At 43.7% G+C, this 25076-nt stretch overlaps 1 protein-coding gene across 1 annotated transcript; it reads right to left on the reverse strand.

Moving 5' to 3' along the window:
- Positions 1-4833: 4833 nt before the first annotated feature.
- On the reverse strand, positions 4834-23733 carry LOC146607961 (protein NLRC3-like). Its single transcript, XM_085348493.1, has 7 exons — positions 23687-23733; positions 22793-23077; positions 12486-14217; positions 10554-10724; positions 6637-6786; positions 5560-5606; positions 4834-5384 (listed from the first exon to the last, which is right to left on the reverse strand). Exons 1-7 carry the CDS (start codon positions 23718-23720, stop codon positions 4834-4836), a joined length of 2970 nt encoding a protein of 989 aa, XP_085204619.1. The 5' UTR covers positions 23721-23733.
- Positions 23734-25076: the final 1343 nt, after the last annotated feature.

Raw genomic sequence — 25076 nt, forward strand, 5'->3', positions numbered from 1 at the left:
CCGAGTGTAAGTGAATGCAGCATCGGCTTCTGCGCTATGTGCATCACGTTAGCAAAGGTAGGAGAGCCAAGCACGAAAGACGGCACTGCAGGAAACAATTTTTCGGTGAAAGAAAATGAGGACACAATAAATGTCCCGGTAAGTAATATTAAGTTTCTTGAGTTTAGTAAACTTCGGTGAAATTAGAATACCAAGGAAAAAAATAACACTTAAAGAATTATTGCAGCTGTGGAATATTTCAGACAGTTTGCTGCTGAGGGCAGCTAACATAAGAGTTATGAGTTATAAGATATCATCTAAGTCGTAACATTGCTGTATGGAGCTGCAGATTTGGTTGCAGGTTAACATAGCTGGACTGGCCATCGGGCATATGACTTATTTTTTATTTTTTTTTTTGTAATGGCATGAACAATGAGAGGTGGTGGATTGGCCAGATGCAGGTCGATGTGTAAAAATAACTCCGTTGTTTGGTGGTGGCTATGACGGGGCTTCCACAGAGGCAACAGGTGGATGAGGGAAGGGGAGGCAGGAGGAGAGCCCCGAGGCAGCCGCCAGTCCGAGTGTCAGGTGAACTGAACTTCAGGTAAGAAGTTATGACCTGCAGTCTATCTGGGTCAGATATAAACCAAGTTCAGGTGGAGTTTATTTTCGTTGTGCTGACTTTTTACCCTCAGTTGCAATAACTCGTACTGCGTTCTAGCCAGTTTGACGGAGTTTTTATACAGCTGGGTGGGTGCTATGATGTTACTGATAGTGAACTTTATTTTATTCATAAGGTTAATTAGTAGAGTTGCCAACAGCTCCTTAAAAAATGGAATGGTCCCTCATTCAGAGAAAATATTACACGTTTCGTATTGAGCTGAGAAGAGACGCAGTTTGTCCCGAACTTTAGCTAGAATGGAAAAAGACACAAAGCTGGAGTTATTCTTAAAACTTAAATAATTATCTGAATCTTACAACCAAAGTTTTTATCTGACGTAAAATGTATAGATGTTTACCATAAGGCAGCATAGAAAGTATTTACTTGCTTTCAGGTTTTATTCAAATGTTAGTCTTTTCAGTTGTTTCTCCACTTTTTTCCTGTTTCAAAATCACCAGTTTGTGAGAAGATTATCTTCTTTTTTTAACAGGCAGATAAAGTTTTGCATTGGCATTGGCTAATTTGTCAATTGTTTGTTACAAATGTTCGTATTTTAATATTAAAAACAGTTTTTGCCCAAAACATATGTGCACTACATGGCAGTAAAAATACTATGCAAACATTGCTGTCCTTGAATGCTGAGTAAACACTGACAAAGCACTGATTGTATCTCTTGTACTTTATCAACGCAGTATCTAAAAACTTTGCACCGTAGTGGTTAAAATCTCATTCTAATAAGAGTTAAAAGTGCATTTGGTTATTAGGTTTATAGGATTATTGAATTATGGTTAAGGGTTGGTAGAATTTTTTTTTAAACATTATCTGCCAATTAAATCTGCCACCCTTCTCCAAATCTGTGCCCCTACCTGGCCCCCCCAACAAAAAATTTCTAGACACGCCACTGGGCGGGGGTACCTGGACTTGGGATATAGAGTATGTTTGGGGAGTGTGACTGTCTGTGCAGTGTCTATTTGTGTCTGTCTACATGTTGGGTGAGTGTCGAGTATTTGGTTGTGTATATGGGGGTAGGAATGCATGTTTGTGTCCGCGTGCGCCTGTTCGTCTGTGTCTATATGCCAGGTTGGGTCTTAGACTCAACCTCTCTGGGTACATCTCAGGCCCTCTAAAGTACGGAGGCCTATCTCCCCTCACCACACTCCCTGCAGGTGGCTGATGCCCTCAGACGTTGGTGTGTTGGTGGTCCTTGCCGTCTGGGGCTGGGCGCTCATGTATGTACCGGCTCACTCCTGATGGCCGATTGGTGGGGCCGGGCGCCTGTGGCCCGGCTGGGCTCCTTCCGGGGGGTGGGATGCCGTCAGGCCTCTGGCCTCTGGGCCTGAAGCTCGGTCCTCTCTGGCACAGCTGGCTGCCGGCAGAGCCCGTAGGCACGCCACTGCAACCCCCTCTGGCCTCTGCTCCGTAGCTGCGGGGTGACCTCTCCTTTGGGGCTCTACTCAGCTCTTCCTAGGAGGGTGGCACCGTTCCCCCCCTTTTGGTGGTCCTCCTCGGGTCCTTGTACTCTGGGGCCTCTGGATGTCTGGGGCCTGGATCTCCTCCATACCTGCTTCATACCCTGGTGGACGGGGCTATGGCTCCCCACACTCCCTAGCAGATCGTTACATGGAGAAACCTTTGGAATACAAGTATGCTGATCCACACAGGTATGCACACAGGTGTACACACGGGTGTTCACAGACGCGGACTACACCTTTCTTGGCTGCTGCCTCAAAGCACATTGTGCGCTGTCTATCTTGCGTGCTGCACAATATCGTTTATTATTTAGTATCTACTGTTATCTACTGCTAGCTAGTTTATTGTGATGGTGCGTTTTTTTTTTATTATGTTGCTCTATGTTGTTTGCTTTCTCTTCTGTTTTTTTCTCCATACAGGTGATCCAGGTGTTTGTTGTTTTTTTTTTGTTTTTTTCTTTCTTCCCCCCCCTTCTCACCGTCTCCTCTCCCCTTTGGTTTTCTTTCTCTCCCTCTCTTTCTTTCATTCTTTCTCCCTGTCCTATCCCCCAGTCATGTCTGTCCCATTTGTAGCAACTGAAAATAAAATAAATTCATAATTATAATAAAGGTCAATCAAATGGACCAATATGGCAAGGCCATGATGATCCACTTGGTAAAATAAATCCGCTTGGCATCTTTCTTGGCCTTAAGACAACAATTCTGATGGCTAAAGATCCAAACGGGACACAAAAAAGAAAAAAGAAAAGAAAAGAAAAAAAAATTATGTGCATCTACCTTTAATACAATCACCAAAGAAAAAACACAAACGTGACCACTAACAGCATGCATAAGATAACAACCCAAAAAAATCACTCCTACAGTATTGTCACATTATAATACATCCAGTGAGGGACACAAATAAGCAAGCGAATTCATTATGAAAACAGAAAAAAGGCATGGCAGTCTCAGAACACCGGTGGTCCCCTTTGAGACAGGAGTTAAGACATACAGGCTGATGTATGTTATTGAAAAATATTAAAATAAATGGAGTATTTCACCAGGCTTAGGAACCCAATTTCCAAAACACATTCTGATTTGGCAGCAAAAGGTGTTTGTATGAAATTACAGCTTAATGATATTTGGAAACCCCTCTTTATTAGCAATAAAGAGCATATATTGTACATACTATTGTTTGAGTACTTACGATTGTTTTTTTGTACTTTTTATATTTTACATTTATATTTATTATTGAAACTTGCACCAAGGGAGTGGCACTCCAATTTCGTTGTACTCTGTACAATGACAATAAAGGCTATCCGGGGATGGGCGTCCAAGTACACACCGGCTCACTCCTTGGTGTCCGCATATCGGGGCCTGGAGCCTGGGGCTCGCTCGGGCCACTTCGGAGGTGGGGTGCCCCCGGCCTCTCGGCCTGGGGCTCGGTCACTCAGGCACGGCTGGCTGCCGGCGGAGCTCACGGGCGCGTCACTGCAACTCCCCCTGGCTTCTGCTCCGCGGCTGCTGAGTGAGCCCTCATCTGGGACTCTCCTCAGCTCTTTCTGGGACAGTGGCGCGGCTGCCCCTCTGTTGGTCTTCCTTGGTCTCTTGTGTTCTGGGGGCCTCTGGATGTCTGGAGTTTTGATCTCCTCCATACCTGCTTCATGCCCTGGAGGACGGGGCTGTGGCCCCCCCACACCCTCTAGCAGATCATTACATGAAGGAACCTTTAAAAAAAAACAAAAACAAGCGCGTCCATGCTCACAGGTGTACACACGGGTGATCACACCCACAAACTACACCCTTTTTGGCTCCTACCTCAAAGCACACTGTGTTCTGTTGATCTTATGTGCTGCACAATAATGTTTAATATTTAGTATTTACTGTCATATTCCCATATATCATTGTGATGTTGTTTATTCTATTACTCTTGTTCTCTTCTGCTTGTTTTCTTTTTTCTTTCTCAGCAGGTGACCCAGGTGATTGATATATGCATTTTCTTTCTTCTTTTTTTTTCTGCTCATTCTGTTGGTTTTTGTCTTTTGCCCTTCTCCCCCGTCCCTCTTCTCAGCTGTTTCTCTTTCCCTCTTTCTTTCTCCCCTTCTTTCCCCCAGTCAAGTCTGTCCCATATTCAGTAAGTGAAAATAAAATGAACAATAAAAGGTGAATCAAATGGACCATTATGGCAAGGCTGGGATGGTCAATTTGGTAAAGTAAATCCGTTGGGCATCTTTCTTTGCCTTTAGACAACAATTCTGATGGCAAAAGAGCCAAACGGGACAGGCAAAAAAAAAAAAAAAAGACAATAAAGGCTATTCTATTCTATTCTATTCTATTCTAAGTAATATCATTTGAACACGATCTTTGGTATTATTTAAAGATAAAAAACCATTATTATTTAGTATATTACTGATCAATCACGAATTACAAAATAACTACTCTAACTAAGCCAAACAGCAGGAAATTTTGATGGAACTTTGGCAGGAGTTGGTGCAATGTCTGACTTTTTCAATAGGGGCTGCTGCATCCATGCTTCCATGCTTTCAATTCACTACTGGTGCAGGGCTGCAGTTGATACAAAGTTAAGCAATTTTTGTGTCTGTTCACAAAAACTGAATCATATCAGCTTAAGAGAAGAGAAACACAACATACTGATGTTGACTGTAAAGCTTTAAGTGGAAAAAGACAGAGAAGCAATATGTTGATCTTGGAATAACTGGAGCATCTTTGTTTTTTTGTAACAGTCTAAATTTTGCCTAACAGGGGGAGAGAAACAGAGGAATCAGGGTTGGACCTTAACCTAAATCCAGGATAAAGCGGTTCAGTAAATGTGGTGTTGAAGGTGTGGAGGTGGATCAAAATGTCAGAGACTCTGTAGAAGGACACAGTGCCAGCAGGACAGTCCACATACACTGCTACTCTGTTAGTAACAGACGAGAAGCATGAAGAAGAAGAGATGTGCATGTGCCGCTTACTGTGCCACACAGAGTAACCATTGTCAGAGCACCTCAGACTCCAAGATTGATCATTTGATCCAAACCCACAGTCTGTTATGTGTCCTTTCCTTCTGATTCCTCTGTAACTCACTGATATTTCAATGTCTCCTCTCCACTCGACCTCCCAGTAACAGCGACCAGTCAGAGGATTTGTGCAGAGCAGCTGAGGACAGTCATCAAATCTGTCTGGATGATCAGAATATGACTGAATCTTCTTCACATGTGTCACCTTCCTGTTGTTGTCAGTCAGTTTGAGGTTTTTATTTACTGTGTTTTTGTCGATTGTGAGTGGACAGGAATCTGATGGAGAGAACAAACACAATCCAGCTGCAGTTATTGATCCATCATCTGTTCATTGATTGACACTTTGATGACGACTCCTGACATCAGAGGTGTGAATGAGTGATGTGACAGTTTGAAGATGGTTGAATGTGTGCTGCTTTGTTTTCATGAATCACATTAAAAACACACTTACACTTCCTCAGCCCTGGTGTCAACCATTGTTCTCCAGCAGGCTCCACCCTGAAAGGAGGAGAGGGTCAGACCAGCACAGTCTCTTTCAGCATGCACACAAGGCTCATACACATAGTTTATTATTCTCTAATAGTAATAGTAAATGAGGAATAGAAATAAATGCTTTCATCATGGCCAGAGTGCATAAAAAAATAACCACCTAAGGGCCAGATTAACTAATGTATTGCTTCAGTCCAAACTCAGCAAAGTACTGTCAGGATTTGCAAGATTGCATGTAACATGTGGGAACTGATATTTTTGCACTAACCGCCTTGCATATAAACTTCTGGAAGTTCCTTTCTAAAGCTGCAAAATATGGATGAAAAAACTACTTAGATCAACTGTGCAAACAGGTGTACTAATGTTTGCGTCATGCTGTTTGCACCAATATTTATTTGACATGGCAGCAATTATTGCTTGCACACGTAAAAGTGTGTTCTAGAAAAGAGAGATGTTTGTCCACTTGTGTCAGTTTATTTGAAATACCAGAAAAAGCTCTTTTAAAACATACATATTACACGGCGACCTAATTCTAAACTCGCTCACTGAACTCAGAGATGACTTGGGACCTCTGATTAAAAACTTTCAACTCTTTCATTCTTGGTATCAGGTTTTCTGTGGGAGAAATTTCATAGCATGAACAGTGAGGTTCAAAGTGAAACGGCTGAAGAAAAGAGAGGATGATAACAGTAACGACTTTGGACCCTGTTCTAAAAATAATAAGGCCCTTATTAGTCATCATGCAAATTCAGCTGCTAGCACTTTGTCAACATGTGAGATATTAATCACACACACAAACTTACAAAGAGGTCTGCAATCTGTAAATCTTTTTTTTTTCATATTTCATCTTTTTTTTAAAGATCCAGCATGGAAAAATGGTGGTACGGTAAACACACAGTGTAGAGTTAAACTTTTGTCAATCGGGGATTCACACAGGCAATCGCATCCACACCTACAGCAGATTTAGAAAGCCTGACAACATGACAGTATTTCTTCCTCCTTTAGACACTGTATGTGATTTCAACAGGCATCTCCATACCTGATATCCATTCTCAGCTGTTTCAGCTGCTTCTCTCCTGCCTCTCCTGGATGGTTATAGCTCAAGTCCAGCTCTCTCAGTTGGGAGTTGGAGCGCAAAGCTGAGGCCAGAGAAGTGCAACCATGCTCTGTGATTAGACAGCCTGACAGCCTATAGACACACAAAACAACATGACAGTGATTGCCCCATGTTATTGTCCAAGTCTTCACTGTGGTTCACATTGTTGTGTGTTGTGTACACATTTAATAATGTACAGATATAGATATATCATCTTTACCCAAGATGCAGCACCTTCCTGTTAAAAGTTCTCCACAATCTCACAATATTGTGGCAAAAATAATCTTATATTGCATGCTGTTGTCATACCTCCAGGAAGTAGGTCCAATCTACAGACTATGGTGTGTGTGTGTGTGTGTGTGTGTGTGTGTGTGTATGTATGTATGTATGTATGTATGTATATATATATATATATATATATATATATATATATATATATATATATATATATATATATAGATATATATATATTTGGACAATGACATAAGTAAACTATTACAGATATATAATGGACATGGACATAATGTATAGACTCTCAGCTTTCATTTCAGGGTATCCACATTCAAACTGGATGAAGGGTTTACAGTGGGGCAAAAAAGTATTTAGTCAGCCACCGATTGTGCAAGTTCCCCCACTTAAAATGATGACAGAGGTCAGTAATTTGCACCAGAGGTACACTTCAACTGTGAGAGACAGAATGTGAAAAAAAAATCCATGAATTCACATGGTAGGATTTGTAAAGAATTTATTCGTAAATCAGGGTGGAAAATAAGTATTTGGTCACCTCAAACAAGGAAAATCTCTGGCTCTCACAGACCTGTAATGTCTTCTGTAAGAAGCTTTTCTGTCCCCCACTCGTTACCTGTATGAATGGCACCTGTTTGAACTCATCATCTGTATAAAAGACACCTGTCCACAGCCTCAAACAGTCAGACTCCAAACTCCGCCATGGCCAAGACCAAAGAGCTTTCGAAGGACACCAGGAAAAGTATTGTAGACCTGCACCAGACTGGGAAGAGTGAATCTACAATAGGCAAGCAGCTTGGTGTGAAAAAATCAACTGTGGGAGCAATCATCAGAAAATGGAAGACATACAAGACCACTGATAATCTCCCTCGATCTGGGGCTCCACGCAAGATCTCATCCCGTGGGGTCAAAATGATCATGAGAACGGTGAGCAAAGATCCCAGAACCACACGGGGGGACCTGGTGAATGACCTGCAGAGAGCCGGGACCAAAGTAACAAAGGTCACCATCAGTAACACACTACAACGGCAGGGAATCAAATCCCGCAGTGCCAGACGTGTTCCGCTGCTGAAGCCAGTGCATGTCCAGGCCCGTCTGAAGTTTGCCAGAGAGCACATGGATGATACAGCAGAGGATTGGGAGAATGTCATGTGGTCAGATGAAACCAAAGTAGAACTTCTTGGTATAAACTCAACTCGTCGTGTTTGGAGGAAGAAGAATACTGAGTTGCATCCCAAGAACACCATACCTACTGTGAAGCATGGGGGTGGAAACATCATGCTATGGGGCTGTTTTTCTGCCAAGGGGACAGGACGACTGATCCGTTTTAGGACAGAATGAATGGGGCCATGTATCGTTAGATTTTGAGCCAAAACCACCTTCCATCAGTGAGAACTTTGAAGATGAAACGAGGCTGGGTCTTCCAACATGACAATGATCCAAAACACACCGCCCGGGCAACAAAGGAGTGGCTCCGTAAGAAGCATTTGAAAGTCCTGGAGTGGCCTAGCCAGTCTCCAGACCTCAACCCCATAGAAAATCTGTGGCGGGAGTTGAAAGTCCGTGTTGCTCGGCGACAGCCTCAAAACATCACTGCTCTCGAGAAGATCTGCACGGAGGAATGGGCCAAAATACCAGCTACTGTGTGTGCAAACCTGGTAAAGACCTATAGTAAACGTTTGACCTCTGTTATTGCCAACAAAGGTTATGTTACAAAGTATTGAGTTGTAGTTTTGTTATTGACCAAATACTTATTTTCCACCCTGATTTACGAATAAATTCTTTACAAATCCTACCATGTGGATTCATGGATTTTTTTTTTCACATTCTGTCTCTCACAGTTGAAGTGTACCTCTGGTGCAAATTACTGACCTCTGTCATCGTTTTAGGTGGGGGAACTTGCACAATCGGTGGCTGACTAAATACTTTTTTGCCCCACTGTATGAGTTTCAGCATCCTTAACATGTCCCAACATGTTTTTAAAGGGAGCAAAAGTAATTGGACAATTGACTCAAAAGCTATGTCATGGGCAGATGTGGGCAATTTCTTCAATACATCATAATCAGTTAAGGAGATAAAAGGCCTGGAGTTGTTTTGAGGTGTGGTACTTTCATCTGGAATAGTTTAATGTAAACAGAAAAAACATATCCAAGAATTTGCTACAATACTAGGACTAGTGAACTCTACAGTTTCGTTCATCCTGAGAAAGAAAGAAAGAAAGAAAGAAAGAAAGCAAGCACTGGAAGCCACTCATAACCCTTAAAAATAGAAAGGCTACATTGGACTTTGCTAAAAAACACAAAAGAAATCCAGTAAAATCTGTAAAAATCCGTAAAATCATTCTTTGGACAGAGGAAACTAAGATAAACCTCTACCAGAATGATGGCACGAAGAAAGTATAGAGAAGGTGTGGAACACCTCATGATCCAATCATACAACATCATAAAACATGGCAGAGGCAGTGTGGTGGCTTGGGTGTGCATGGCTGCCAGTGGAACTGGGACACTAGTGTTTATTGATGATGTGACACAGGACAGAAGCAGTAGAATGAATTCTGAGGTGTACAGAGTCGTACTGCCTGCTCACATCCAGCTAAATGCAGTCAAATCGATTGGGTGGTGTTTCATAATACAGATGGACAATTACCCAAAACATACAGCCAAAGCAAAGAAATCTAATGTTCTTGAATGGCCAAGTAGGTCACCATGAGTTCAAGACTTTGGCATTTTCCTGCCAGCAAATGGGTTTCAACCAAGCATTAGAAATTAAGATTTTATTTTCAATTATTTCATTTGTCCAATTACTTTTGAGCCCCTGAAATGAGAAGATTGTGTTAAAAAATCATTTAGTTCCTCATCTTTTTTATGCAATATTTTTGTTCAAACCACTGAATTAAAGCTGAACGTCTCCTCTTAAACTGCATATGATTTGTTTCATTTAAAATTGATTGTGGTAATGTCTGGTGTCTGTGGAGGGAACTGAAACTTTGAGTTGCCAAGTAGCAGCCAAGAAACTTCTAAGATTTAGAGAGTTTTTCTAAAGAGGACTGGAACAAAACCCCTCCTGAGATGTGTGCAAACCGAGTGACTAAACTACAAGAAACATCTTTCCACTGCTTTGCCAACAAGGGTTTCTCCAAATACTAAGTCATGTTTTGCTTTTGGATCGAATACTTATCTCACTCAATTTATAACTCTTATGTAATGTGTTTTTTTCTGGATTTTTGGTTGATATTCTGTGTTCATTCATTTAATCAAATGACAATAAAATTATAAACTATTAGTTTTTCTGTAAGTGAACAAACGTACAAATTCAACACATAATTAATTCCCCTCAATGTATATCAGTTACCCCTAACCCTTGTTTTCACTATGCAGTTTTATGTAACAGCGTCTCACAGGTCTCTCTAAAACATGTATATTTGAATGTGCAACCAAAAGAGGAATTGGACAGAATTTTTAAACTGCCAGAACGGGATAACTGGAAATTCTTGGTGGTAAAGCTGCCCTGTCTTGTTGTTTAAGAATGACAGAAGGTTTAGATAAGCAGAAATATTTATAGACAGATAATTTCAGAAAATAGCTCTTGTTTGAAACAATCTGCTGAATTCTTACCTGAGAATGTGGAGATTACACTGCAGACTCTTCAATCCAGAAGATAGTAGCATCACTCCTGAATCCTTCAGATCGTTGTTATTCAGGTCCAGCTCAATTAAATTAGAGGACTCCAGGCTAACTGAGGATAGAGCGTCACAGCTTCTCTCTGAGAGGTTACAGCCACTCAGTCTGAAAAGATAGTAATGTAAATTTTGTACATTTTTATTCATTTATAAAGATGGCAATGCATTTAAAAATTAGGGGTGCAACGATACACAAAATTCACGGTTCGGTTCGGTTCGATACTTTGGTGTCACGGTTCGATATTTTTTCGATACAAAAAAAATGTTCATGCCTTTTTAATTTGTCATTTATTAAAATTATAAATATATATTTTAACTCAAAAGTACAGTTTTTAAATTTAACCCTAACCCTTGTGCGTGTTTTTTATTTTGACAGCGAATGCGCACCTGCGGACCACTTATGTGCAGCCCTGGTTATTTAGCTCATCATATTGCAGCCACAGAAATTCTTTTGTCCATGAAACCATAAAGCTGCACTTTCTTTTTGCCTTATAGTCTGATTTGTCATAACTTCTCCGTTTTGTGGTAAGCTTTTCTTTGGCTGTCACTTCTTCACCCTGACCTGTCTTATTTGGCTCAGCAGAACTGAAATGCTTTTACACACGCACTCACATAAGCTCAGCGATTCTCTGCACGATCAACCTCTCACATGTTTAAGCTTGCTGCGGGAGATTTCACTTGTCATGTTTGCATAGTAAGCTAACGATTAATAAGACGATGTCAGAGGAATTGGTGCACAAATTATCATCACTCACAGATCAGTGCTGTCGCTCTCTATACACAGTTCGCACGATTGCAAAGTGAAAGCAAAAAAACAAGCGCAAATTCAAACGCGACTTCAATATGTCACATATTGACAGTGGCTCACCGATGCCAATGACATAATTACCCAGCTACATTTCCGAAAGAATGCAAAAGCATTGACATATATTTTTCCTTCCTACAATAGCCCGACGGGCAGGGCAGAGATAGATTTTGGTAGCCCGACTGAAAAAATCGCTAGCTCCGGGACGTCGGGCTAGCGATATTGCAAGCCCTGTATCTGATTGAGGAATCACTCATCTTTGGAAAAGAGAGTTTATTACAGAGAAATGTCTCTTTCCAAAATAAAAGCTATACTATCCGCTTCTTCTGGGCTATATTCTCAGCAGCATAAGGAGAATCATGTGCTAACAGCTGTCTAAATGACTCGGCTAAAGTTAGTAGCATGCTTGCTTTTTTTTGTCTGCTTCCACTTGTCTTTGCACTACGATGATGTCGGCGTAAATGTGCAGTCATATTCGTTGTGTTCCCGCTAGTGCTTTCAGGTTAATCTCGTTGAAATGACCTTAACGCCACAACACGGCAAATCTCCGTTAACGAGCTACCGCCGAGCGCTCCGTGCATGGGGCTAGACGGCCAACACGTTAACGAGCTAACTGCGCTAACACACTAGTTCACACCAATGTAATTGAGCATTACATTCAACATACTGTTTTACTTTAGTCCATGACTCGCTTACCTTCAGGGTCATACGTCACATGAAAACCAAAATAATTCCAAACGCCAGATCTGACGTTCAATTTGCCTGTTGTAAGGAGAGCTTAACTTCTGTCTCGCTAGCTTGCCCTGCGCTCTTCCTTCTGACTATGCTGTCTGTGTTGAGCGCTCAGTGGATCTGCGCTCGACAGTGCAGCCTAGGCGGAGTAGTCGAACACAGATTCACTGAGCGCTCAACACAGACAGCATCGACAGAAGGAAAATTGATAAAATAAATTACAGTTGTATTGTTCGATACATATGCGTACCGAACCGAAAGCACTGTATCGAACGGTTCAATATCGATACGAATATCGTTGCACCCCTATTAAAAATATATATAACTTACAGAGCTTTATTGGAAGCTTTGACCACTGGCATCAGTCTCAGAAGAGCCTCCTCTGAAGCAGCGTATTTCTTCAGGTCAAACTCATCCAGATCTTCTTCTGATGAAAGTAAGATGAAGACCAGAGCTGACCAGTGAGCAGGAGACAGTTTATCTGTGGAGAGACTTCCTGAACTCAGAGCCTGTTGGATCTCCTTCACTAGAGAACGATCATTCAGTTCATTCAGACAGTGAAACAGGTTTATGCTTTTCTCTACAGACAGATTCTCATTGAGCTTCTTCTTGATGTACTGAACTCTTTCCTCATTGGTCTGTGGACTTCTTGTCTGTGTCAGCAGGCCTTTCAGGCGACTCTGATTGGTCTGCAGTGATAGACCCAGGAGGAAGCGAAGGAACAAGTCCAGGTGTCCATTTGGACTCTGTAAGGACTTGTTCACAGCAGTATTGTAGAAGTCTGCCCCAGTTTGTTGTTCTTCCAGCAGATTGACATGAAGAGCAGCCAAAAACTCCTGAACACTTAGATGGACAAAGCAGAACACCCTGTCCTGGTACAGTCCTCTCTCCTCTCTAAAGATCTGTGTGAGCACTCCTGAGTACACTGAGGCTGCTCTGATATCGATGCCACACTCTGTCAGGTCTGATTCATAGAAGATCAGATTTCCTTTCTGCAGCTGATCAAAAGCCAGTTTTCCCAGAGACTCAATCATCTTCCTGCTCTCTGGACTCCAGTGTGGATCTGTCTCAACTCCTCCATCATACTTGACCTTCTTCACTTTGACCTGAATCACCAGGAAGTGGATGTACATCTCAGTCAGAGTCTTAGGCAACTCTCGCCTCTTTCTGGTTTCTAGCATATTCTCCAGAACTGTAGCAGTGATCCAGCAGAAGATTGGGATGTGGCACATGATGTGGAGGCTTCGTGATGTCTTGATGTGGAAGATGATGCTCCTGGACCGCTTCTCATTAGTGAATCTCTTCTTGAAGTATTCCTCCTTCTGTGGGTCAGTGAACCCTCTGATTTCTGTCACCATGTCAACACAGTCCGAAGGGATCTGATTGGCTGCTGCAGGTCGTGTAGTTATCCAGAGTTGAGCAGAGGGAAGCAGGTTGCCCTTGATGAGGTTTGTTAGTAGCAAAACCACAGAAGTGGACTCTCTGGGGTCAGTCAGGATTTCTGTATTGTGGAAGTCCAGAGGAAGTCGACACTCATCCAGACCATCAAAGATGAACACAACCTGGAAGTCTTCAAAGCTGCAGATTCCTGCTTCTTTGGTTTCAGTAAAGAAGCGATGAATAAGTTCCACCAAGCTGAACTTTTTCTCCTTCAGCACATTCAGCTCTCTGAAAGGGAATGGAAATATGAACTGGATGTCCTGGTTGGTTTTGCATTCAGCCCAATCCAGAGTGAACTTCTGTGTTAACACTGTTTTCCCAATTCCAGCCACTCCCATTGTCAACACTGTCCTGATCGGTTCATCTCTTCCAGGTGGGCCTTTAAAGATGTCTTCTTGTCTGATTGTTATTTTTGTACTGTGCCATTTCCTGGATGCTGTTTCAATCTGTCTGACCTCATGTTCACGATTGACCTCTGTAGTCTCTCCCTCTGTGATGTAGAGCTCTGTGTAGATCTGATTCAGCAGGGTTGGGTTCCCTGCTTTAGGAATTCCCTCAAACACACACTGGAATTTCTTCTTCAGAGTAGATTTGAATTTGAGCTGACACTTCTCAAGTGCTGCTAACAGAAAAAAACAACACATAAAATTTTCTGACTAATATGGTTGGTTTATTTAATATAAATTCATAAAAAATTGTTAATTGTCATGCCACATAGTGTTTCCCAGTGCCGAGTGCACTTTTCAATATCCTAATGCTTGAACAACGGGTTCATTATAGATAAACTCTGTTTAGTACAGTCACACCCCAGGTCTCACTGTTATTGCCTACATGATCATTGAAGTCTCCTAGTAGGACATTGTAGATTCCACCTGAGGCATGTTCCAGCACGCCAATAGAGCATTCCAAGAAGGCCAGGTGCTCTGATATGGGCAGAACTTTTTGCCATCAGAAACTGAATTTGAATAATTTATATTTGAATTTGCATTGCTAAGATTGAGTCTGATTTGCTCAACAATAGATAAAAAAAAAAGCTTCTAAAACTGAATTAACCTAAATTTGAAATCCAGTGTGTTGGTTTGGAGATGATTGTCACTAAATTGAATCAGAATGAATTAATTTTCTTTGATTCAGTAAAAGGATTAGATGTTACAATCCCTGATCCTTTTATTGAACCAAAGAAATTGTATTTTATCCTTTTTTTAAATTTAGCTCTTGAATATTGTTACATCCTGGGAGGCTGTGGGAGTGTGTGGGCGTGGTGTTGTCTTCTCTCTCTCCTCCTCCTTCGTTCTGGCCCCTCCCCTTGTCTCTCTCTGCCCCTGCCCTCTCCTTTAGGTCACACCTGCTGCTCATCTGCTCTCGTTACAACCAATTACCCTCAGGGGTGATATAAGCTGGAGAAGAGCAGTGTGGAGGAGGAAGGAGAGGTTTCTGGTGGTTTTCCCTCTGTGCTGGTCAGAGTGGGCTACTGACTTAGGTGTGGAACAGCCTGCTGCGTGTGACCAGCCTTCTGGTGTGTGGCTCTGGTGTGTGAGTAGTGCTTAACTGAGCAGTGATTGCCCATGAGTGATGGCGGCCTTCATTAGTTTGTGTGGCCTGCCTGGATATTGTTTGTTAGCAGCGTTGCTGTCTCTTTCTGTTGAAGCCTTATTGTTGCTTTCTTTGTTGAGTGGTCATTACCACTTTGGGTTGACCTCCCTGATTTCTTATTAAAAAGCAGCGGTGCTGTCTCCTTTTGTTGTTGCCATTTGTAATTATTGAGGTGTTTGCCTACAATAAAGATCTCTTTTATATTAAATACCTCTGCCTGGCGTTCTTTTCATTCCACCTGGATCTAACTGTTACTGTCCCCCACCCTCATCGCCTAGCATTTAAGAGGGGACGTAACAAAGTGGGGGCTCGTCCGGGATCGGAATGAAAGGAATTGGGTTGATTACAAGTGCGTACAGGTGTTTGTGTGTTGTGTGAAGGTCATTTGGCAACTGCTGCTCTCCCCGGCTAGCACAGGGGAGTGTCTAGCTGAGCATTTGCTCTTCCTTCGGACACTCGTTTTTTTGTTTTGCCTTTTTTATTTTCAGAGCAAACCCGGGTGGGGATTAATTCTCTGTTGGGGGTAGGCTTGTCGGTGCCTTTTGGCACTTGATGATTCACCTTTAAAGTGGCCTCGAGCCTGGTACGCTCCAGAAGCTAGGACAGGCTAGATTCTGAGCAGGCAGGACTGGGGGGAGTGTGGGCTTTTCAATTAATGGTTGACTTTTTGACACAACACATTTCTCTTTCGTGTGTGTGTGTGTGTGTGTGTGTGTGTGTGTGTGTGTGTGTGTGTGGCCTTTTAGTGGTTTGCTTGTGTTTTGGCAGGCCATTTTGGGTTTTCATGGCCACTTTTGATATTGCTGGGTTTACAGCAGAGCCGTCGCTTGCCCTGCTAGATGTTTGTAGGAAGAGGGATCTGCATGAGCTGGCTACACATTACGGGATCAGTGTCTCCACTGGTCTACGCAAAGCCGAGCTGAAAGCCGCTCTGGTGTCCGGGTTGTTGGAGAAGAGGGTGGTTGTAATGCAAGAACCTCCGAGCACACCCAGTCCGGCTGGACCAAGTGCGGCGCCTCCCGTTCGAGGCCAGGTTGTAGAACCAGCAGTGTCCACACCTATGGACCAGGGGTTGCCCGAGGGGGGGCCTATGACGCTGCCCCGTTTTGATCCACTCTCCATCCAGTCATCAGAGGGTTCTAAGCAGGATGCTAGGCTCAAAGTCCGTCTAGCTCGCCTCCAGCTGGAGAAGGAGCAGAGCGAGAGAGAGTTCCAGCTGAAGAGGGAGATAGAGCTTAGGCGTTTGGACGCAGAACTGGCTAGGGCTAGAGAGGTTGAGCTGATGGAAAGTGGAGGCGGAGACGAAGGCCAAGCTGCGACAGCTGGAACTCCAGCAGGCCTCCACCCCTCCTGTGGTGGCTTCGCTGTCACATACAGACGTTCAGTTTGATGTAGGAAGGAATAGTCGTCTGGTCCCTGCATTTCGTGACACTGAGGTGGAGATTTATTTTGAATCGTTTGAGCGGATAGCGACAGCCTTGCGTTGGCCGCGGGATGTGTGGGCCATCCTGCTACAGTGCAAGCTGGTGGGCAAGGCGCAGGAAGTTTGTTCCTCGTTGTCCGCTGAATGCAGCTTGGACTACGACAAACTGAAAAGTGCAATCCTGTTAGCCTATGAACTAGTTCCCGAGGCTTACAGGCAGCGATTTCGGGGGCTGAAAAAGGTGCAGGGTCAATCCTTCCTGGATTTCGCCAGAGAAAAGAGTATCCTCTTTGATCGGTGGTGTATGGCCTGTAAAGCTGCAGACCTAGCTTCGGTACGGGAATTGATTCTCATTGAGGAGTTCAAAAATTGCGTCACCGAGCGGATGGCGGTATATCTGAATGAGCAGAAGGTCTCTACGTTGCAGCAGACCGCGACCCTGGCTGACGAGTTCGCACTCGTCCATAAAACCAGTGTTGTTAAGCATGAGCGACGCGACATACTAGCAAAGGCTAGTGGTGAGCAAGACACAAGGAGAGAGGTGCCTGTGCCTCGTCCCAGGTCAGACCGGAAATGTTTCTATTGTTTTAAATCCGGCCATTTAATAGCGGATTGCGAGGCCTACAGGCAAAGACAGCCAGTTTCAACACCACGTAAACCAAAAGGGATAGGGCTGATTAAAAACGCTTCTTCTGGTAGTAGACCACTTAGCACTGAAACGCCTGACGAATGTTTTAAACCCTTCATTTTCAAAGGAGCGGTGTCACTCTCTGGTAAGCCTGGAGATGGGCGTAATGTGACCATTCTACGTGACACAGGTGGTTCACAGTCCCTCATACTGGCTAGCGCCCTTGCCTTTGATGAAAAGACCGCCAGCGGCACTGATGTTATTGTTAGAGGCGTTGGAATGACTTATGTGCCAGCCCCCCTCCATCGAATTTGGGTGCAGAGTGACCTGATAAGCGGTGTTTTTCCTGTAGCTGTGTGTCCTTGTTTCCCGATTGATGGTGTAGACTTCATAATGGGCAATGACATTGCAGGCGGGAAGGTTTATCCTACCCCAGAGGTCATAACGACCCCTGACCCAAGCCCCTTGCCAGATGCTTTAAACCGGCAGCACCCGGATGTATTTCCTGTAGGTGTTCTTACCCGGTCACAGGCCCATCGGCGGGGAGAAGTGGTTGACTTGTCAGGGTCAGTGGTCGGCTCTATGCTGGAGATGGATGTGATGCCCTCGGAGCAGGAGGTGGGTCCTGATGCCAAGGAACTGGCTCAAGAGGTGGCTGAGCCTGCTCCTGAACTCGCAGCCCCCCCTCTCCTCACACGGGAGGCCCTTATTATCGCTCAGAAAGAAGACCCGTCGTTAACCAAATGTTTTGCTGCCGTAGATGAGAGTGATCATCCGACAGGAGACAGGAAGCAGACGTTTGTTGTTTTTGATGGATTGCTAATGCTCAGGTGGACTTCAAAGCCAGGGGAGGACTGGAGTGTAGTCCAACAGATAGTGGTCCCGGCTAGTTTACGTCAGCACGTGCTACAGTTAGCCCATGACCATTCATGGTCAGGACATTTGGGGATAACTAAAACATATGACCGTATTCTGCAGCACTTCTTCTGGCCGGCAATGAAGACAGATGTTGCGAAGTACTGTAATACTTGTCATACGTGTCAACTGGTGGGCAAACCAAATCAAACTGTGCCCCCCGCCCCACTATGTCCAATACCAGCTGTTCGTGAGCCATTCGAGCATGTTTTGGTCGATTGTGTTGGTCCGTTGCCAAGAACACGAGCAGGCAATCAGTTTTTGTTGACCATAATGTGTTTGTCCACGCGGTTCCCCGAAGCAATTCCTCTGCGGAGGGTCACCACTGCAAACATTACTAAGGCGCTAATCAAATTTTTCACCACCTTTGGTCTTCCAAAAACAGTGCAAACAGACCAGGGAACTAACTTCTTATCTCGAGCATTCAAACAGACTTTAGCTTCCCTGGGAGTCTCTCATTCTGTGTCTAGTGCTTATCACCCAGAGTCGCAGGGTGCACTTGAGTGTTGGCACCAAACACTTAAGGCTATGCTAAAAAAGTACTGCCATGACACGGGCAGAAGCTGGGATGAGGGTGTCCCCTTTGTACTGTTCGCAATACGCAATGTTAAGCAGGAGTCCTTAGGGTTCAGCCCAGCTACACTTGTGTTTGGCCGCGAGGTGCGGGGTCTGCTAAAGGTGTTGAAAGAGAGGTTCCTTAGTGGGGGTGCTCCAAAAACTAACGTGGCAGATTTTGTAAAGACATGTAAGGATCGTTGGCAACGTGCTACCTCATTAGCTAAAGAGGCCCTGTGTACTGCCCAGGCGTGCATGAAGACGTGGCATGACAGAAAGGCTGTGAAAAGGCATTTTCAGGCTGGGGACAAGGTTTTAGTGTTGCTACCGGTGCCTGGTTCTGCTCTTACGGCCCGTTTCGCGGGACCGTACGTCATAGTGAGGAAAGTGTCTGAGACAGATTATGTTCTCAGTACCCCAGAGCACAGGAGGAAAACACGCCTGTGCCACATCAACATGTTAAAACCCTACCATGATAGGGAAACCCATGAGACTGTTGCCAGTGCGGCAACCTCCAGCTCTGTCTCCGCCACCGTGCTGAGTGTAGAGGCCAGTGCTGACGACGATCTGCATATACTTTCTGAGGGACAACAGTGTGGACGGTTGGCGAATTCAGCTTACTTAGCCGAAGTAACGGCCCACCTGTCTCATCTGTCCCCTTCACAATGCGAAGATGTGCTTAATCTACTGCACTCCTACCCCTCTCTCTTTGGTGATGTGCCCTCGCGTACTAATGTTTGTGAACATGATATCGATGTTGGGGACGCAACCCCAATCAAACAGCACGCGTACCGCTGCCCTATGGGAAAGCGCGAGGTGATGAGGAAGGAGGTCAGTTATCTAGCGGAGAATGGTTTGGCGAAACCGAGTCACAGCCCTTGGAGCTCTCCATGTTTACTTACGCCCAAGTCTGATGGCACCCCACGTTTCTGCACCGACTACCGTAGGGTAAATGCAGTGACTGTCGCCGATTCTTTTCCACTTCCTCGTATGGAGGACTGCATTGACAACATAGGTCCTGCCACATTTATTTCCAAACTGGACCTTCTTAAAGGATATTGGCAGGTGCCTTTGACCCCCAGAGCCTCTGACATTTCTGCATTTGTCACACCCGACCATTTCATGCAGTACACCGTGATGGCGTTTGGCATGAAAAACGCTCCGGCCACATTTCAGCGGTTGATGCAGCTGGTTGTAGGAGACGTGCCTCAATGTAATGTGTACTTGGATGATGTGGTGATATACACAGCCACGTGGGAAGAGCATGTGGCCATCCTACGACCAGTATTTCAGCGACTGGCTGACGCCTCGTTGACTCTAAATCTCGCTAAGTGCGAGTTCGCCAAAGCGACAGTCATGTACCTGGGGAAACAGGTGGGTTTCGGGCGGGTACGCCCAGTGGAGGCAAAAGTCGAGGCTATCCTCAGCTACCCGGCCCCAGCCACTAGGCGGGAGTTAAAACGGTTCCTGGGCATGACTGGATACTACCGCTGTTTTTGCAAGAACTTTGCGGTAGTTGTGGCCCCTTTGACAAGGCTATGTAGCCCCAAAGTCCCTTTTGAGTGGTCAGGGGAATGCCAGCACGCATTCGAGTCTGCAAAATCCCTCCTTTGCAGCGCCCCAGTTCTGGCTGCCCCTAACTTCTCTCAGCCTTTCAAGCTGGAAGTCGACGCCAGTACCACCGGAGCTGGTGCGGTGCTGTTACAAGACGACGCAGAGGGTGTGTGTGTCACCCAGTCTGCTACTACTCTGTAAAGTACAAGCGCCATCAGCTAAACTATTCCACCATAGAGAAAGAGGCTCTAGCGATGCTGATGGCCTTGCAGCACTTCACTGTGTATGTGGGCTCTAGCTCCTTTCCGGTAACGGTGTATACAGATCACAACCCCCTCACTTTCCTCCAGCGCATGTACAACCACAACCAACGACTAATGCGCTGGGCTTTGCTGGTGCAGGATTATGATCTGGTTATCCAGCACAAGAAAGGGACTGAAAATCTGGTGGCTGATGCACTCTCACGCAGTGCATAGTGATGAGTTTCTTCTGTGTTTTGTATAGTGTGGATTTAGGGTGGGGGGAATGTTACATCCTGGGAGGCTGTGGGAGTGTGTGGGCGTGGTGTTGTCTTCTCTCTCTCCTCCTCCTTCGTTCTGGCCCCTCCCCTTGTCTCTCTCTGCCCCTGCCCTCTCCTTTAGGTCACACCTGCTGCTCATCTGCTCTCGTTACAACCAATTACCCTCAGGGGTGATATAAGCTGGAGAAGAGCAGTGTGGAGGAGGAAGGAGAGGTTTCTGGTGGTTTTCCCTCTGTGCTGGTCAGAGTGGGCTACTGACTTAGGTGTGGAACAGCCTGCTGCGTGTGACCAGCCTTCTGGTGTGTGGCTCTGGTGTGTGAGTAGTGCTTAACTGAGCAGTGATTGCCCATGAGTGATGGCGGCCTTCATTAGTTTGTGTGGCCTGCCTGGATATTGTTTGTTAGCAGCGTTGCTGTCTCTTTCTGTTGAAGCCTTATTGTTGCTTTCTTTGTTGAGTGGTCATTACCACTTTGGGTTGACCTCCCTGATTTCTTATTAAAAAGCAGCGGTGCTGTCTCCTTTTGTTGTTGCCATTTGTAATTATTGAGGTGTTTGCCTACAATAAAGATCTCTTTTATATTAAATACCTCTGCCTGGCGTTCTTTTCATTCCACCTGGATCTAACTGTTACTGTCCCCCACCCTCATCGCCTAGCATTTAAGAGGGGACGTAACAAATATGTTCAGTTTCCCCTCTCACTTCTCAGTTGCAGTTCTGCCAGCTCTGCAGGCAGTCTGCTGGATGACCTCAATTCTACACCTGCTTCGAGACCCTCCAGATCTAGAAAACAAAGACTCATACATCAGGGTAGTTTTTGTTTATTACAGCTCTGCCTTCAATACTGTCATCCCACACAAACTCACTCAAAAGTTGGCAACACTCGGCCTACACCCCACCCTATGTGACTGGCTACAGGACTTTTTGACTGGCAGGCCGCAGTCCGTCAGGATCGGCAATAGGACTTAAGCCAGCATTATTACTAACACTGGCATTCCACAGGGTTGTGTCCTCAGTCCCTCCCATTCGTCATGCTCAATGACCAGCAGATAAACTCTCAGGTTGGTAATAAATATATTACCTCTATAAGAAAAAGCTTAATATAAACAAATTATAACCAAAACAGTTACTGTTGTGCTTTTGTGGCTGTTAGCTAAAAACGCCAATTTAGGTTAGTTTGCCCTGGGTTCAGATTTGACAAACAAATATGATAGTTTGTTTCCAATAGAATTCCAAAGTTGCCAACTTGTACCCTCTCAGAGCCCCATATGCTTGCAGAGACCCTGACAGTAGAGAAGCTACTAACTCATCTGGATCACCTGATATGACTATCACTGAAACGGCAAATTGTGTGGAAAAAAACAAAACAAAACACTTCTCATTCTCCAAACATTTGGCCACAGCTGTAGATTACACAATCAGTGTTTGTTCACTCTTGTTAATAATTACATTTCTAAATTCTCTTTTTGCAGTTACAGATGAACAATATCTTATATTTTATTTAAATGGCTGCTTTGTCTTTGAACAGGTGAAGAATTTTCAAATTCAGTTTTGGAAGCTTTTAATCAAGTTGAGAAATTCAGATTCAATCTGAGCAATGCAAATTCAAATAAAAGTTATTCAAATTCAGTTTCTGATAGCCCAAAGTTCTGCCAGAACTCTGAGCTGTTACTGTGTAAGTTAGGATAATAGTCAATATCAATTCTTGAACCCAGTGGTTCAGGGAAACAACCTTTTCATCCATCAGGGAAAACCAATTGGGATGATATAAATATCCCAACTGCTCGTTTCTTTTCACAGAAGGTAATTCAAGAATGGACTGGACTCCACTTCTCCAGATAAATTTATAGTAATTTAAAAACCAAGTAAGGCACTCCATAAATATTTAAATGAAAACTGACCGAAGACAAACGACAAACGATTTACAATAGAAAAAGAAATGCATCATACTCTCACCGTTCAAGCAAACTGTGCAATGATAAAAATCATAACAGAAATATTTTTTTTCTCACCTAACCGAACAGATGGCCCAGAGGACAAACCTAGCTGACAGGAAACTGTAGGATCAATGGTTCGAAGGTGACTGATCATTATCCTGCAGGCTTTTTCTCCCTTTTTCTTCACGGTGTCAATGAAGTCACGTGCCTTGTCTGCTCTAGTTTGGTTAGTTTCCTGTATCCTTTCTTTCTCCAACTCATTCAAGACATTGTCTGTTACAAGGGCTTCAAGTAGCTGTGTGAAATTTTCTGCTGTCACCCTCTGCACAAACTGTGTTCGCATTCTGGCAAGCTCCTTCTCTGTGGAAAGAAAGAAATTGATGTGAGGATTTCAAATTTCTTTTCTTTTTCATTTTTTCTTAAAAAAGAAAGATGAAAGTTGATTGACCTTGAAATTTAATAACAAATACATCTAATTAGTGTAGTTCAGATAGCATAGACTTCCTAGTTAACTCAATATGAGTAGACTCTGCAAAATTCCAACCAAAGGTTGTCCACCAGCTCCCACAGATAAAAATATTCTATGTGTATGCTACTTCTCTCTGAGTACTGAAAATGAGCAAGTTTTAGAATTTTTGAAAAGTAAGCATGTAAAGATTGATATGAAAACCATAAGCATATTATATAAGAAGCTGCCCGTTTTTGTTCTTCTGTTTGTTTGTTTTATTTGGCTGAGACATAAATTTCACATTATTTTTTTAATCATGAAATATGTTTGGTTTAATGTTTAATGTGTTTTATGGATTAGCCTTTGTTTTACTGTCTGAGCGTTTCTGCCAATGCTTTAATGTCATTCCTCTATATGGAGTTAAGCAGAGAGCTCTGTTGTGTTCGCTGGAAAAATCCTCTTTGTGATTCATGTTTGTTTGCCTTAATGACGTCTCTCCAAACATGCTGCTGAACTCGTACCTGCAGAGCGAGACGCTTGGTTTGGTGAATCCATGAGCTGCTGCTTTAAAGCCTTCTCCAGCTTTGCCCTTGGGAAACAACAACAACGACAACACAAAGAGAGAAAACACCAGAGATTTTCAACATTTTGTTACATCTATGCATTTTATTTATCCATTTATTCATAATATAAAGAATATATATTGCTTGTACTGAATTGCCACTTATTAAATGATTAGATCTAAACTTACCAAACCAAAAAATATATATATTAGATTTAAGTACATTTTTCTTGGTATTTTGCTAATAAATCTGAACTAATACAAGTAGCATGTCATGTTTTTCTGCAAAAAAATCAGGCAGGAGAAGAAATTTGAATTTATTGTCCGTTTTAACCACTTTATGTTGCTCATACTCACAGGTAGGAATGGGTATCGTTTAGGTTTTATCCGATACCAGTACCAAACCGGTACTTTTGAAACGGTGCCGGTGCTTAAACGGTGCTCGAACCGGTGCTTAAAGAATGGAGAACACAATATTGGTCCAAAAAACTCTCATGTTTAGCTGTTTTCTACTTTTTCTTTGGTCATTTTAGCCTTTTTGGCCAGGGTGAAGGGAGTATCTGCCATCAAACAAGAAGTCAGCCGCTTAACTACTACGGTGTTTGCTAGTTCACCTTGCATCCATTAATTTAATAACGTGGTTGGCCTACTCAATGTAAATTACACACGAACAACATTAAGCCACTCACTCAGAGAAGAACGGCTGCTGCTGCATCATCATCCGTCATCATTTCTGCTACACTGGCAGGGCTAGGGGCCAGGACTCTACTCCTTCGGTTCTTGGGGGATGTTGCTAACTCCGCGTCCGATTACAGGCATCACACCCGCAGTAGATGTGCACGGTGTGAGGTCTCACAGCAAGCTATCAAATACGGTGCATTTCTCGACTTTTAACAAAATGCTATACGTCGCCAGGTGTAGGTAAAATGATTGGCTAGTATTCAAAGTGTATGACATCTCAGGGGGAAAAAAAGCACCGAAAGAAAGCACCGAAATGTGCGCTGCTTTTCGGTCTGGTTATACCGTTTATGTCAGAACCGATACCGGTACCCATCCCTACTCACAGGTGTAACAACTCTGAAGCAAACACAGCACCTCACATTCAGCATCCCTGCTGGACACATTTATTTATGCTTTTGCCATAAACTCACATCATCTTCTTTAACTAGACTACTGCTAACCTGACACGGATTCAGCTTTGCTAAAATAAAGACAGCTGTGATGTCTATAAGCATGGGAAAAGTGTCTTCATAGAGTGACTGGATTGTGCACTGCATAACAAGCACACTCAGTATTTTCCACAGTCAGCTCATAGTGGGATTATAGCATAGTGAACGTGACACTAACTC

This window comes from Diplotaxodon limnothrissa, linkage group LG23, assembly GCF_057381915.1.
Source record: "Diplotaxodon limnothrissa isolate DT_005_m linkage group LG23, D_limnothrissa_male_GT1.1, whole genome shotgun sequence".
Lineage (NCBI taxonomy): Eukaryota > Metazoa > Chordata > Actinopteri > Cichliformes > Cichlidae > Diplotaxodon > Diplotaxodon limnothrissa.